A 17,033-nucleotide genomic window follows, 5' to 3' on the forward strand; every position below is an offset into this window, starting at 1 on the left:
TTTCTCACGAAGGGAATGGGTAACACATAGCCTATTGCCGTGGAGAAGATAGCCATCCTGCAAGGTGAATGGTTCTTCTTTCTTCCCCAAAGCAAGGGCTGACATTATGTCTCTATAGTCAGGGTCAGTAGCATACTCATCTATCATAGAGGATAGATCATTGTGAGTAGCTATAGACACCGCATTAACTTTTGGTCATCGTGAAAGTGCATCAGCAACTTGATTGTGCTTACCAGCTATGTGAGCAATATGGAAATTAAATTGCGAAAGAAAATTTGCCCACCTCATTTGTTTGTCGGAAAGCTTGGTTTACGTCATGAAATACTTGAGACTTTGGTGGTCGGTTCGTAGGATAAATGGAGTCCCCAATAGGTAGTGCTTCCATGTGTCTAGGGCATGTAGAACAGCTAAAAGCTCTTTTTCATAAATGCCCAAGACGCGTTCATCAGTATTGAGCTTCGGCTCTCATATGCTATGGCATGCCCTTCTTGAAGCAAAACTGCTCCAAGGCAATCACCACAAGCATCTCATTGGACCTCAAATGGCTTTGAGAGATCTAGAAGCACAAGGACTGGTTGGGAAGTAAGTTTCTCTTTGAGCTTCTCAAAAGCATTTTGCTCCTTAACAGTCCATACAAACTTAACGTTCTTCTTAGTTAAGTCGTGTAGTGGTCCTGCTACTTGAGAGAATTTTGCTATGAAGCGTCTATAGTATGCACACATACCAACAACGCTTCTTAGATCATGTAGATTTCTTGGGTTAGGCCATGCTTTTATTACCTCTAACTTTGATGGATCCATTTGAACCATCTTTAGAGATAATATGACCTAAGTATTGAATCTCTTGAAGGAAGAATTCGCTTTTCTTTTGGTTGAGATAAAGCTTGTTCTCCCTTAATGCTTGAAAAATCACTTGGAGATGTTGCTTATGTTCCTCCAAAGACTTGGAGTAGATGATGATATCATCAAAGAACACTCGAGAGAATTTACGATATGGTCTAAAAAATTTCTCCATTAAACGATTGAACGTAGCTGGTGCATTAGTCAAGCCAAAAGGCATGACTAGATATTCATAAAGACCAAACGTTGTGCGAAACGCGGTCTTTAAGATATCTTCATCCACTATCCTTATTTGATGGTAGCCACTCTTAAGGTCAATCCTACTGAAGTAGGTAGAGCCTTGTAGCTTATCAAACAGATTTTCTACCCGAGGTACGGAAAATTTGTTTTTGATAGTGATATGGTTTAGTGCTCGATAGTCCACACACATACGGTATGTACCATCTTTCTTCTGCACTAAAAGGACTGGAGAACAAAAGGGAGAGGAACTAGACCTCACCATCCCTTTGTCTACCAGCTCTTGTACTTGCCTCATGATCTCCTCTTGTTGAGCTTGTGAGACTCGATAAGGAGGCTTGTTAGGTGGTGAGCTTCCAGGAAGGAGCTCAATGCGATGGTCATCATCCCCTCGTTTTGGAGGTAAGTCCATAGGGATATCATCAATGAACACATCTTGGAATCCTTTTAGAAAATTAGACAAGTCTAACTCTTCTTGATTCCCATTATTTACATTTGATGAAACATCAGTAGCTTTTAGAGACTCTTTGACAAAAATCATGTACGCAGAAATTGAGCTCTTCATTGACTTATCAAAAGCAAAAGGATTTACAAGTGGAATAGTGTGACCACGCTCACTAGCATCTATAAACATGTTCTTTCCCCTCTAGGTGAAATAAATTCTCCTTTCAGGGAACTTCATGTTGGCAGCCATGCGATCAAACCATGGTGCCCCTAGGATAACATCCTGATGTTGGAGAGGAGAGATGAAGAAGTCTTCTTTGTCGACATAGCTTTGGACATGAAGCCTCAACTTCCCAATCAAGGGAGTAACGGAGGCTTGTTGTCCCTTGAAAGTTGCATCAGCCACTACTATATCTCCCATCTCAAAAGCTTGAATGCCCAACTTGGTGGCCAACTCTATTGATATGAAGTTGAGAGTAGAGCCAGGGTCAAACAAGATGAAGGCATCATGCTCTCTTACCTTTCCCCAAGCATAGGAAAGTGATGATCCTTTGCAATGAGCATCCTCTTTTGGAGCTTCGATGGTGGAAGCCCTAGGAGTCTCATTGCGAACATTCTTCTTGGGGCAAGAAAGATAGCCATGTCCTTGCTCCCCACACTTAAAACACTTATGGTCCTTGCGAAAAGCTTCAAGCTCTTCAGGAGAGAGTTTGTTTTTACCTTTGTAAACTCCCTTCTCCTTGGACCGATTGTTGTTGTTGTTGTTGGAATTGACTTGGGAAGTATTTTGAACATTGGTTTTCCCCTTTGCATCATTTTTGTCTTTGTTTTCCATGGGCTTGACATTACGTCTAGCCCCTTGATAAAAATTGATGCATGAAGCAACCATGGTGTGATGGATTACTTCGCTAATAGTACCAGGCCATTGAGAGTTGATGTATTCGGCCATCTCTTCAGGTAATCCCGCATAGAATTGATGTCTTTGCTCGGCAAAGTCTATCTTTTGAAAGACAGTAGCCTTGAGATGTAAATCCCAAAACTTGTCTACATATTTGTGGATAGACTCATGGGAGAGGAGCTTCAAGCTGCACCATTCGGTAAGCACTTTGTCCTTTGCATCGCTTGCAAGGAATTGCTTCATGATGGAAACTCGTAGAGTTTTCCATGTCTTTGGGGCTTCACCATTTCCACGAAGGCTAGCCCACCATTGGCGAGCTGATTTTTGGAAGTGCATAGCTACATGGCGTAGCTTGGAGGACTCTGTGAAGCTCTCATCTCCAAAGGCCACATCAAATTTCTGGATGAAGGCCAACACTTTGTCGGTAGCACCGAAGGTGCCATCATAGGTGAGAAAAGAGATACTCTTTCCTCCCTCCTTGAACTTCTTTAGCTTTTGTGACCTTCGCCATGCAGGAAATGATTTGCGATGTCCTCCCCTCTTGTATTCTTTAGGTGAATAGCCATAACTTTCATCGGAAGAGGAGGAAGGTGAAGAAGAAGGAGAGAAGGGTGACCTCTTCCTAGCCCTTTTCTTCCTTTGTTTCCTCTCTTGCCTTTCAGAATGATGAGGAGAAGGACTATGTGTTGATCTTTTCCTCTTGGAAGGAGTAGGCGATCGTCTAGACCGCCATCTTCGTGGAGTCACATCTTCAAAGGAACTTAAACTTTCATGGCTTTCTTGCTCTTTGGATTCCTCCTCTCGAATCGGAGAGAGTCTTCTTTTGGGGGTCTCTTCAAGAGGCCTCCTAAGCTCTCTCTCCTCTTGGAGAGGAAGGGGAATTCCATAAGCACGAAGTTGTTGAGTAACTTCGGCTTGCAAAGCAGGGTTGCCCATAGCTTGCTGCAACCTAGTGACGAGATAATTCACAAACATGGGAGCATCATCATTAGCACCTTCATGTGCAAAATCAAAGCTATCAATGTTCATTCTACTCTCTTGGTTAACAAAATTTATGTATGTACTTAGTGTATGCTTTGGCAATTCAAAACCTTAGTTGCCACTCCTCTTAGCCTTTGAAAATTGGCTCTTAAGTATCTACACCCACGGCTCGAAGTGGTTAATTATAGAGAGTAGAGGAGTAGGTCTAACATAGCAGAGTTGCCAAGGGTTAGCTCCTTTCGGACTTCTTATGGCTCAATAATGGTAAAGCCGTAGGCAAGTCTAAAAAGACTCCATTATTAAGTCCAAAGCTCCCGAGGTGTGCACCATCCCCCACATAGTGGGCTCAACAAAACCGATATTAGCTCCCAGTTCCACTTACCCTAATATAATTAACAACACCAACCATTTATAGGCTACTTAAGGCCTCTCTTCTTAAGCAAGAAAAGAGAAACCAAATGCTCTGATACCAATGTAATGGAATTGGCCTATTTAACTTGAGATTAGCGGAAATTAATGAGAGTACTTTTGAGAAATAACTTTGTGAGCATAACGGGTGAACATAATTGAAGATAGCAACATAATCATAGAAATTAGTTAACTTGGCATGAACAATACTTTTGCAAGAGAGAGAATTTCGAGAACATGACAACAGTTGAGGACCAGATTTATGTGGAGCTGGCCCCCCTCCAATAGGCATTTGTATTATGATTTCTCCCATTAAGAGAGACTTGTTACAATACAATCTTTGTGCTCCTTGTGACCTAGGTGATGCAATGAAGATGGAAAGCTTCATGCACCACAATCATAACATAAAATTGAAGAAAGCTTTAACTATCCCAAGCCTCAGTCCCAAGACCTCAAACACCTTCAAAGGTGGAGAGAGCTACCAGGGAATGAGGGTAGGGAAGAGGAAGAAGAAACATTTCGTAGGGGAAAGAATTAGTTCCTCACTTATCATACTCTTGTTGCTAGCATACATAATAGCATAGTAATGAAGAAGAAGGAGATGGCAAGTTTAAGCATTGAAGCATGGCTCTTGGTTGGATTTGCACTCCATAGCCAAGAGTGTTGGTGTAGGCTCTCAACCTCTACTTGCTTGGAGAAGGAGAGGGAGCTCTTGCACTTTGCATAGTGCACAATGAGAGTGTTTGTGAGTGTGTGTGGGTGAGTATACCCCCTAAGCAACCCCCCTCCTTGCTAGGTCGACCCCCTCTTCTAGCTCATCATTGAAGCTCATTGGCTCTTGCCAAGCCTAGCCAATCACAAGCTGGGGCCATTTCTAGCAATAGGTGTAGTCTTGGGACAAGTGTCCCCCTTTCCCTTTTGAGAGAGAGGAATTGATAAATGCAAAAACAATTAGATAATTCAAGTAATTTATTATTGGACCCCTTTGAAGCCTAGCCAATAGGATTCAAGCGTCTCATGAAGGTAACATGGGTAGGGGCCTGACATGTGTCCCTGCGGCCTCTTCAAGCTTGGGCCTTCCTTGTGTGTGTGAGTGTGTGTTCTCTCTCTAGCCCCTAGGAAAAGGGCTCGCCCCCCCTCTCGTAGGGATACTTTTGACTTTTGGTGCTCAAGCACCTTAGTCATCAAGCATGACAATGCACTTGAACTAGGGAGTGTTCCCACAAGCATCTCAGGCAAGCATGTCAAAGCACTTCAAGCACCTTAATCATGTAGCAGGTCAAGCACCTCAAGCATGTAGCAGGTCAAGCACCTCAAGCATCTTAATCAAGCACCTCAAGCACGACAAGCACCTTGAGCTTGGGCCGGGTTCCCACCTCAAGCTCAACCCTAGCTTACCTAAGGTTCAAAGGACTTTTACACACATTATTGGAGGTCTTCAATGAAGCTACCCCTAAGGTCTTATGCTCCATTGGTTAGCCTTGCTCTTTGATAGAACATCTCTCATTTGGGCCCCTTTACCATTGGCCCCGTGTTGAGATAGATCTATAAGCACATATCTATATCTTAACACTTGTTCCCGTTTATTCTCCCACATTAAGTGATCAATTTAATATGAGAAAATCATTTGGGTTGGTTAGATATTAGATTTTATGACATGTGTTGTCTCTTTGAATGGTATAAGCAAACACATCTGGGAGTCTGGCACAATCTTGTATGACAGTGTTAGTATAGTCAACTAGTAAGTAGTAAGGTATGGATTAATTAAGATATTTGATTGATTAGCCAGGAAGGTAGGTATTGAAAAATGGTAGTACATTATCATTGAAGCGTTTAAAATGAGTTTGATAAATAAAGTAGGAAAATAACTTATATAAGTGCCTCAAATTATGGTTTGCATAGGTTTATGTGAACCCTTAAACGAGTTAGAGAAATGTAACAAAAACTAATGAGGAGCATGATAAAAAATCATTTGATTAAGGTCAATCAAGACAGAGACTTATATTGTCAAAATCAATAATAAAAATTAAAAAAGTGCTAAAACTAATAAGTGTAATGGTGGTGACCAGTGATATGGAATTAGCAACTAGTAAAATATAACAATGAGCCATTTGAAGAGGACAAAAGCAAGAAAATCTTCATTGTTAACTAATATGCAACAACAATTTGACTGACATATGATGTAACATTTAAGACAATTTGTAGAGCTGTCAAAGCAAAAATCAAATCACATTATATCATTGCTAATGGGATAAACTTACGTTATGGGGATAATGGCTCTTGCAAATAATGATGAGAGAGGGATTTTCTTGTTTATGCTTGATAATTGCACATTGAGCCGGGTAGAGTTAAAAATCACAATCGACTGAAGTATGGAACATCTATATTCATGATAAACTCTAGAGTTATGCAAGCTATTAAGTACCACTAACGTCATGGCCTGTGGACATATATTACCTTTCTGTTAGTAAGGCAATTAGTGGGTAGCTTATCCTTCTTTCTAGAAAGAGGTTTGTGAACAACGGCACCATCACATGTGCTAGAAGAGAACATTCATTACAAGAATATATATATATATATATATATATATATATATATATATATATATATATATATATATATATATATATATATATATATATATATATATATATTATAGCTATGTTTTCAAACAAAATTTTGTTCAAGATCTCTGGGCTAAACGAGCTATTTGTTTCAAGTTTGAAGGTAAATTTCAATTATTGATGACTTCTAATTTTGGTTTTGTATTTCGAGCTCTAAGAGAAAAATTGATTTATTAGGGCAACCATTATGCCAAGTAAAGAGAATATGAAGAAAAACCTTATTGAAAAACAACATATATCAGAATCTTGGTCACGTTATAGATATATTTCATTAGCCATAGTAACCAATTCTGAGTGAGGAATGAAGAGATGAAGAGAGAGAGAGAGAGAGAGAGAGAGAGAGAGAGAGAGAGAGAGAGAGAGAGAGATGATCATCACTTCACAAGAGATGAGTTTGCACGCACACACACACATACATGTACACAATACACCTTGGAAAGGGTAGATGCCACAAACATGTGAATTTTAGTGATCTTATTGTGCCTACTTCCCCCATAGGCTTACCATGACACACCTGTCCACCATTGCATAATCTTCCACAAACACTACATCTTGTGAAATCAGAATACGCTTTGTTTGTAGATGATACAACCTGTAACCTTTGCTTTCAGCACTATAACCAACAAAAATACATTTGACAGCCTTATCATCCAATTTCTTGTGCTGTGTTTGTGGCACCAAAGCATATGCCAAACAACCAAAAACACGCATGTGCTCAATAGAAGGCTTTCTATCATGCCATGCTTCATATGGAGTAATAGACTGCAAAGCTTTTGTAGGACACCTGTTAAGTACAAAAGTGGCACAAATGATAGCCTCAAGACAAAAAGAATGCGGCAAAGCTTGACTTTTGACCATACATCGTGCCATTTCTGTAAGTGACCTATTTTTCCTCTTAGCAACACCATTTTGCTGAGGCGCATAAGGCACTATATACTGGTGTTTTATCCCTCAACTAGTCAGAGATGCATTAAATTCATGAGACATATACTCCCCCCCTCGATTGGAACGGAGGGTGCCCATAGTACATTTCGATACATTTTCAGGCATGGCCAGAAATTGTTTGAAGCACATAAAAACTTCGGACTTCGCTTTAAGCGGAAATACCCATGCATGCCTGGACCAATCATCCATGAAAGTCATGAAGTAAAGATAATTTCCCAAGGACGGAGTTTGCATGGGCCCACAAACATCACTATGCACAAGCTGCAACCTGCATGTGGCCCTAACTAAACCATCCTTTGGAAACTTGAAACACTGCATCTTACCCAAAATATAGCCTTCACAAACATGTTCGACAGTTGCTTCAAGAGGCGGCAAAGAAGCAACCATATAAATTTTTTGCAAACGTAGCAAACTGACAAAATTCAGATACCCAAAAGGTGCATGCCATAGTTTTGCATCTAAAATAGGCCTTGAATCTGCAACTGCATTTGCAAAATTTTGTCCACACATGTCATACAAAGTGAGCTTATGCATCCCACAACACAAAAGACCAGATGCAACAATTTCATCACCAAAACTGAGATCATGAACTGTACATCTGTCATCCACAAATTTGACTACAAGTCCACGTCTAGCAAGTGCAGATACAGACAAAAGATTCTTCTGGATCCAAGGTACATAAAGTGCATCAACAAGTGTGAAAGAACTGCCATTTGCAGCAATAAGCACAATCTTTCCAACTCCTTGAACCAAATAAGAGGCATTGTTGGCACAAGTGGCTGAATTCCCATGAGGGACATACTCTAGAGAGGTGAACAATTCACGATGTGAGGCAATGTGCTTTGTAGCACCACTATCGAAATACCACACATGTAAATCTGCAGCAACTGACAAGCATGCATCATGGACAACAGGATTGTAAGTGCACTCTACGCTAAAAGCCCATTCTGCATCAACATCAACATCACAGTCTCCTTTCACAGAAGATTCATCAATGGCTGCATTTGTAGTGGAACCAACATTTGTAGTGGAACCACCCTCTTTCTTCTTAGACTCTTTGGCCTTCAACTTAGGACATTGCTTGATCAAGTGATCATTTGCTTTACAATAATGGCAACCCATCTTATTTTTGCCCTTATCTTCATAATTTCTAGATGAATTGCTTCCAGCAGAATCACTAGGAACAAAAAAATTTCGACTTGCAGCAGAACCATAAGAAGTGGCTGCATTGTTGTTACCACCCTTTCTTTGAGAAGCAATAAAAGCCTATTCAACTGCACGCTGCCTAGTCCTGTTTTTTCTGGAAAGTGACTCTTGCAACAAATGTGCATAATGCATCAAACTTGAGAAGCCTCAGGATTTTTTTGGGTCATAAGTCTCCAAGTACTAGCAAAAGTTTGGTAAGAATTTAGTAAGGCATCAAGAACAGTCTGCACAAGGGAACTGTTTGAAATGACTTCACCTACAGAAATAATTTTCTCATTGATATCCTTGACACCAACAAGGAAAGTGTCCATATCATCTTCCTCATGCATAATCTTCGATTCCAGCTCTTTACGCAGCAAAGCAATTTTAGCCTCATTGTGGCTTGCATAAAGACCTGCTAGAATATCCCAAGCCTGTTTTATAGATTTTGCTGAACAAATGTGAGGAACAATAGTGCACTTCACAGACAACGCAATCAATGCATGAGCTTGCGCATCCTTTACATCCCAACAATCTTGTTCTACCGTAGGCAAAACAACTCTAATAGCTGCAATCCTTGCAGCAAGACCTGCAACATCCTCAACATCCTCAGAACCAGGACGTACATCAATGCCTGCACAATGTTCCAGACGCCCTTTGACACAAGAACATTTTTGTATCATGTAAGCCCACATAGGGTAATTGTCCCCATCCAATCTGTCCTCAGTAGCAAATATCTTTAACACATCTGTATTGTCGTCAGCCATGATAATGCCTGCACCTGATGTGAAAACTGCCCAAAATGAGGACAAACTGAGTGAGACCAGCATGTGCTATATAGCACAACCCGCAATAGACTGTATAGGACTTGTTATGCAAAAAATGGCACTGACAAAAATTCTACACTAAATGACGAAACTGCTTGTGCAGACCTGCCTGTAGTGGAAACGAAGACCGAAATGAGCCCGAATCAAAAATATGAGCAGACTAAGCTCTACGAGCTTATCCAAATTTTTGTCGACCTACAAACACTCGCCAAAGCTCACTGAAATCAGAGAAAGTGAGCAGGCATATGCTGGAGCTGCTGGCGACTAAGCTCGGGAGGACGCAAACCTGCTCTGATACCAATTGTTGGAATTAGGGTTGCAGAGAAATGCACACAGCTTGGAGAAGACGAAGGAAGGTCAAGGTACACAATAGAGAGTATATTACTTAGTGTGCAATGGAAAGATGAATAGCCCTAGAGTGATGGGCGTATACACAATGCACGGGGGAAAAAACCTCCTAAAGAGGGAAAAATGCCCCGGTGGTCCTAGTGTGTTCACACACATCACTACCACATGTATATGGTAACATTGTTTTGTCAAGTTATACTCCTTTTCATTTTATGGTCAAAGTTTGTGTTTTTTTGAATTTTCTTGACAACTTGTTGGCCAATATTTAAATCTAATCTTGGGAATGTTTCATCACAAAATGCCTTGTAGACGACCAAGGAATCAATGGGAAGCACCACCTTACCAAGTGATAGAAGTTTCATGAACAAGAAAGCTCATGTGTCGGAGGAAGAGCTTGCTTAAGTACCTACAAGCATTTTCATTGGACAATTTGAAGCAATTGACCGCACAAAAGTGAAGACAACCATCTTCCCTAAAGAACTTTGGAATCTGCATCAATAGCAAGAAGTGATTGAAGGAACAAGTTGTCTTCAGATGGACACATTTTTTCGACTACAAACCTTGGGGTACAAATTATCAGAGAGCACATGAATTGATCGATGTCGTTAATTCAATACAATGGAGAAGCTACTCTGATAGACAAGGATGGTGAGATGGTGAAATTTAGAATCACTGCAAATATGATCAACCAAGCTTCTCATCTACTGCCAAGAAACCACAACTTGCTGCTAAAGACCAAGGCTGTAGATAATGACAAATCTTCTGTGAAGCAGTAGGGACATAATTTTACCTACAAGAATCTCGTATACTTAGAGACAAAGTCCCCCATGTGCATCATTGCATAGCATTTGAAGGTTCAAAAGCCACCTAGATACACTAAACCCAACCTTCACATTGTTGTGGTTATGGCCATTGGATTGTCAGAACAAAGAATGATTAGGTGTGATCTAGGCACCTATAGTTTGGAAATTTTGGTCAAATAAAATCTCAAGAACAACGAATGACACAAGACATATATGAATGGGGATCCAATGTTGACTAGATCTGCATACCAAGCATTAGGAATAATTGATGAGCTACCCTCGGGCAAAACACAACTAGAGTTGCTACCTAGGTCAAAGAATGTTGTTATGTACTGGAATTGTTATGTTATTGTTTAGTGCAACTGATAGGTGGATAAAGCTAAGGGTTATGCCAAAGGATATTATATTTTATGTATATTTGATTATTCAAGTGCTCTTTATGAGCTTTGGCCATTTATGTCTGGTCGACCAGTTTGTACTCAATTTGACCATTCAAGAAATCTATAAATCAAATACGTGCAAGAGGGAAATGGTCACTCTTGCATGGGGAGAGATTGCACCCAGTGATTGTGTGTCTTCTTCTCTCCTCTCCTCTCTTCTCTATCACTGTGCTTGTGTAGCACTCCGCTCTAGGAGGTGCACCTGCACGTGTTTTCCTACTCTCTGTCGCCCCATATCTTTCTCCTCTTGCGTATAGCTTGATTTATGTGCAAGTACGATTAGCGGGTATGCAGGTTTGGTCGTTCATGAGCTATGTTGTGCTATTTTTGGTATTTTGCAAGGATCTCCACGCTCCCGTTTGTAGCAGTTGTATTAGAGCTTTGGAAACAATCTTGGAATCGTGACTACTTCTAAGGAAGCATGGAAATTGGAAAGAAAAGAGCTACAATAAAAAGGGATAAGTTATCTTGAATCTTTATTTCATGATATAGGAATTTATACATATTTTGTTTGTAAAATGATGATTAGAAATCGAACCTTAAGTTAGAGGTAAAATAAGCACATACAGTCAAATTTTTTTTAGCAAGCATGGTAAGATGATTATATTTTTGATGTTTGCTGTTGACTAGTATGAGAAATCATAGGACTAAGAAAATGAAGTTTAGAGTTTTTCTAGTAACGATAGGAAGGAGGAGAAGATGTCGAGAAGAGGAGGAGAAATATGACCTCACCGAAGAGATTATACTTGCTTATTGTAGTACAAAGATATAGTGGCATTTTGTAGAAGGGAAACATTCAACTTGATCAAAATTGATTGAATCCCTCAGCTTTCAAGATGTGTGTAGAACATGGCCTTCAAATGGCGCTTTGTAAAATGCAACAGGGAAGCACTTTGCATGATAACAAGAATAACTAGCAAATTCCTCATTTTTCTCAAATATTATAACCATTTATCCCATATGGCTGGGATCTGGCTCCCCAGTGATGCCAGTGCCTCAGAGTCTCCTCCATGCTGGACCATAACATCACGCACGTTTGTGTATTGTGCAAGCAATTGCCAAACAAAGCCATGTGTAAGGGCCTCCTCCTAGCCCTACGCATGGCCAACACATATAAGCCACTGACTCAAAAGAAAGAAAAAGAAAAATAAAAAATATTCGAGCCAAATTTGGGCCAAATTCAAAATAAGGGTCTTCTTATATCATTCAAACATGTTAGAAATGGGAATTTTTTAATACCCCTTAAACCTACGTTATATAGGGCGGTTTTCAATAGTGCAACCCCCCGAGAGAAGTAGTCAACACTTCAAACGAACAATCCGCAAGAGAGATACAAGCATCAAAAGGTAGAGGGAGAGTACACAATGCTCATAGATAGCGACGTATCATTCATTATCCAAAACTTAAAAGACTTTGTACAAAGTTGGCTTTTATATCTTAGCCAAAGGTTTGTGGTAAAAAATAGCCCATAGGTGGCTAAAGCTGCTTACACACCACGTGCCCAAACTTGGGCGAGTAGACGTGGAAGCCAACTGTTAAAAGCCATTCGTGGCAGCGAAATTTTTTGTGTATAGCCCTCCTTGCCCAAGCTCGCGCAGTGCTTGAGCTCTTACCAGCGCGATCAAACAGAGGCTACGAACCAATAAGCTATTATGGACAAAGGTTTGTGGTAAAAAATATCTCATATGTGGCTAAGGCTGCCTACACACCCCGTGCCCAAACTTGGGCGAATAGACGTGGAAGCTAATTGTCAAAAATCCATTCATGGCAGCAAATTTTTTTGTGTGTAGCCAAGACTCCCTGCCCAAGCTCGAGCAGTGCTTGAGGTCTTACCAGCGCGATCGAACAGAGGCTACGAACCAATAAGCTACTGAAATCCATTGTAAAAAATCCCACTTTAAAAGAAAAAAAAAGGTGTGTAACGCTTGCCCGCATATCCTCGAACACGATGGGCATGCAAGATCTCGGTGTGTAAGCAGCCATAGAAGTCATGTTTTTTTCAAAGAGATGTTGGTTCCTAGCCTTCCAAACTTGTCTGAAGTAGCAGAAGCGAAAAAATTGTGTGCAGATTAGGATGGCTTCCTTCCAAGAGTAGGTCATTTTTGAAGAACATGATCTTTGAGATCTTCTATATCTTCTGGCTGTTGAGTGGTCTTTTTCAAAGAGACGTTGGTTCCTAGCCTTCCAAACTTGTCTAAAGTAGCATAAGCGGGAAAATTGTGTGCATATTAAGATGGATTTGTTCCAAGAGTAGGTTGTTCTTGAAGAACAGGATCTTCGAGGTCTTCTGTATCCATTTACATATATTGCCTCCTCACACACTTTGAGTAGCTCACATCAAGATTACACCATGGTCACATACGTGTAGTGCACACCGTGATCATATCATTCCAAAATTGTGACCTGATAGAGTAGATGAACGATGCTCGTGCTCCTGCCTTATTGACATTGACCATCTCGTGCTCCTGCCTTCTTGACATTGACCATCTTGTGCCTTAGACCTGATTCAGACGAGGCAGTGACACCTCGCTCTATTTCTTCTTGACTCTGCTTGTTTGGTTCAAATGAGGCACCGACAAAGAGAAACAGTTCTAACATGCAAGAATTGCCAAAGCGTTGTGATTGGCTCTCCGCTTACCAGGCAAGGATCTTCACACTCAGCCCAATTTTCACGCTGAAAAGGAGCCGACAGCGCTTCGCTTCGGTGGGGGGGGGGGCATTTTGCAGGTGGGTCCGGAGAGTTTGCAAACTTCCTCGTCGAATGCTTGAAGTCCAGCTGTGTCGCACGCCCCTTTTGCAAGCTTTGCCGCGGGATCGTATGAACCCAGCCTTACCTAATGATTGATGCTGGGCGTCATTGGGAAAAGATTGCCACGTGTACAACGCTAAGTGTCACACGCGCTATGCATAAGGAAAAATAGATCGCCATCCCTCCTTCCATTTTCTGCGGGGATTATCAGAAACAAGGAGGGATACCATGACTCTCCCGCTTTTCTTTTGACTCTCTCAATCGCAAAGCCGTTCTCCGGGTATGTTGTTCAGTGATCGCTAGTGGAAGCAGACGAGAGAGATTTAAACGATGTGTCTTCATAACTTGACTGCGCGCGTGCATGTGCCTATTGTGTGTGTTGTTGGGGTGGGGGAGGGGAGGGGAGGGGAGGGTTCATTTGCTCATGGTCCATTTACCTGCGGGTATGTGCATGTGCGTCACACAAGGGAGTTAGAATCACTTGTGACCTTGATCACCAGGGTACAGGTAGGATCTTTGGCAGCATATTCCGTTGTGCTTGATCTTGGTACTCAACTGCGCATGGGGGGTCAAATAATCCCACAAGCTACATTGCATCCCCAGCTGATTCGTTTTAGAGATGGGCTTGGCAGACTGCCTTCACTTACTGATCATTCTAAAATAATGTTTAGGAATGAGGGCTTTGTGGTCTAAATTGAAGCATTAGTCTTGTTGTCAATAATGCTTTAGTTATTCTTGCCTGTCTGCTGCTGCTGCCAGTTGCTTTCTCTCTTTTCATCGACCATGGTATTAACATTAATCTTGTTTTCGATTGGCCAGGAAAACATTTCAGTGTGCTATAGTTCCCCTTTTCATCCAATCTGATTGGGTTTTGTAATATTGAATTCCCTCTGCAAGATGACTTGCCGAGGGTTTACCCAGTTGCTACTGAAGGTGATCAATGTCTTGCTTACCCTAGTGGGGCTTGCAATGATTGGGTATGGTATTTACATGGTGGTCGCATATGAAAGCTCATCATCGACATCTCCACCACCGCCGCCACCTCCACCATCACCACCTCCTCCACCACCTCCATCTTCACCACCCCCACCTTCTCCACCACCTCCTTCGCCGCCTCCTCCATCACCTCCCCCACCTTCCCCACCACCGCCTCCACTGTCCCCTCCCCCCCCTACAGATGAGAGCTACCTGCAGTTTAGATCACCGCCATCTTTGAACAATGAAAAAGACCCGGTGGCCAATGATATGGGTGCTTTGCGGCTGAGAAGGGTGCTTCTTCAGAAAAGCTCATCATTTGAGTTCAGCTCTGTATCTTCAATCTTCAGCAGCCTTTCTACAGCCTGGTATACTTATTTTGTGATAAAATGATTTTGTTATCCTTGCTTTGTGGATGGTTAATCAACAAGCATAGTGGACTTAGGTCTCAATGACTATGATTGGGTAACTAGCTTTGCCTGTACTTTTAAGTGCTCATTGGTCTTCATATTAGTTAGTCAAGTTTAAGTTATGATGGAGATGGAAGTAGTGTCTTGTCGATTTCAATCACCTACTGAACCTTTGATGTGCATATTATTAGTGGCTTCTTGTATTTGTGGGACCATGTCTTACAAGGTGCGTTCAAAGTAGTGAGAATGATTCGAACAAAATTGGAGGTGCCTTTTGTCCTTTTAGAAACTGTAATTTTGAAGGACACATAAGATATATAAGTTTTTGAATCCTTCACCTCTCAATGAAGTAGGTACCTATCACAAATGACACATTACAAACATTGCCAATAATATTCACAATCTTTTGCTTAGATCCTCTTGGTATAGAGAGGTTCCTTTTCCATTATAGGGTGGAAAGAGATGGAGACAAAGATCCAAGAGGTGAGGTTCTCACATTGAAGATTTCGATGATGCAGCCGACTATAGTTGAGACTGTGGACACAGAGTACATATTAAATACCAAAGACACAAGAGTCTTCAACTTCAAAATTACGATACTGCTGATGGCTTCGAGCCATGCTCCAGCTTAGATGGTGATCTAGACAGAAATTAGGTGAAGGGCTTGAACACTGGATGTAGTTTAGTGTTAATCAGCCGGGGGGTCGTGCTGATGCAGTGCCGAAAAGCTAAGCCAGTAGGAATGATGACAAATATTTCTTATTTACGATGCCGGATATTTCTTATTTGATGCTTAATATTCAAGAATATTTTGCCAAGGCTACAAGGACCCTAGCATAGTTCTCAACTTGCACAATCTTCTTTTGTAACCCAATGGTTTAGCCCACCGATGTCACCTTTAAGCTATCAACAGTCACATGATGATAGATCTCATCAAACTTGGCATCTAGGATTCCATTGTTCCACTAATTTTTGGGTTCACGCATGGCTTCTTCATAATAGGGGTTTACAACTTGAGAGCTATTAACCATTTTTGGTCTTACAAGGGTCAGCTGAGTATTGATCAAGTTAGTGGGGATGTTATAGTACTGAGTCAATTATGGATGATGAAGTTGATGGTTGTATAGTCGTGTGGACGACTTCTAACTCGGGTTTCCTTTTACAAGTGAAATTGTGCTGGGTGTGCACACACATGTATGTATATATTAACATTATGTATGTATGCATGTGTAGCTATATGCGTGCATGTAGATACGTATGTGTTTATGTACGTCCTCTAAAGCAAGCCCTTGGAATGAGGAATAAGATCATACCGGACAGGGGTTTATCACGTCCTTGGAGGGAGGTGCTAGTGCCCTAGTATTTCAAGAACAAATATGAGAGAGTGGGGGCTGTTTCGTGGTTGTGCTCGCCACTTGGGCTATGTGAGGTAGTTTCCCTCCATCGAGTCTCATATTCCGTGTTTGGCAAGCCATGTATTGTTGGCACGTTGCATTTCCTTACTGTTTTCTCCAATTTCCCTACAGCCCAGAGTGGAGGCAGTGGAAGATGCAATAAAGACATGAATGATGGAACTGTGCGCACCCGTGGGGGATTAGCAATTAGCTAATTTAGTTCGTGTTTAGAAGGCTCTTGCCTTGGCAGACGTGCATAAAACGCACAAGATTGTAGATAGTCATCCGAGTAGCCCGACTAGTGGGGCATCACCATATGTGTAAGGGGGAGAGAGATGCACGAGAGCAAAATCATTGTGCTACATGAGACAAGGGAGAAGGCAAGTGTGCCATTAAAGCTGTGAACCTCAAAATCCACTCACAAAAGAGTAAAAACAGCCCCTTCCCTCTTTTGGGCGGCCTCAAGTTGGCCCTCAGCTTCTGGAGTGTTGAGTTGTCAAGCATGTGGCTCTCCTTCAGCCATGTG

The 17,033-nt window shown here is 41.4% G+C and overlaps 1 protein-coding gene across 3 annotated transcripts in view; it reads left to right on the plus strand.

The window, feature by feature from the left end:
- The first annotated feature begins 13,857 nt into the window (after positions 1-13,857).
- Positions 13,858-17,033, plus strand: part of LOC147422077 (tobamovirus multiplication protein 2A-like) — a 55,400-nt gene continuing 52,224 nt past the window's right edge. For 2 of the 3 annotated variants that reach the window (XM_086503099.1, XM_086503101.1), the window contains exons 1-2: positions 13,858-14,008; positions 14,548-15,071. In XM_086503099.1, coding sequence (XP_086359225.1) covers positions 14,626-15,071 — 446 coding nt within the window. In that variant the 5' untranslated portion in view covers positions 13,858-14,008; positions 14,548-14,625. Of the gene's footprint in view, positions 14,009-14,097; positions 14,236-14,547; positions 15,072-17,033 lie in introns of those variants that run through there. The other variant, XM_086503100.1, reaches the window with a different exon arrangement.

This window comes from Adiantum capillus-veneris, chromosome 27 (assembly GCF_014529385.1).
Source record: "Adiantum capillus-veneris isolate H3 chromosome 27, ASM1452938v2, whole genome shotgun sequence".
NCBI lineage: Eukaryota > Viridiplantae > Streptophyta > Polypodiopsida > Polypodiales > Pteridaceae > Adiantum > Adiantum capillus-veneris.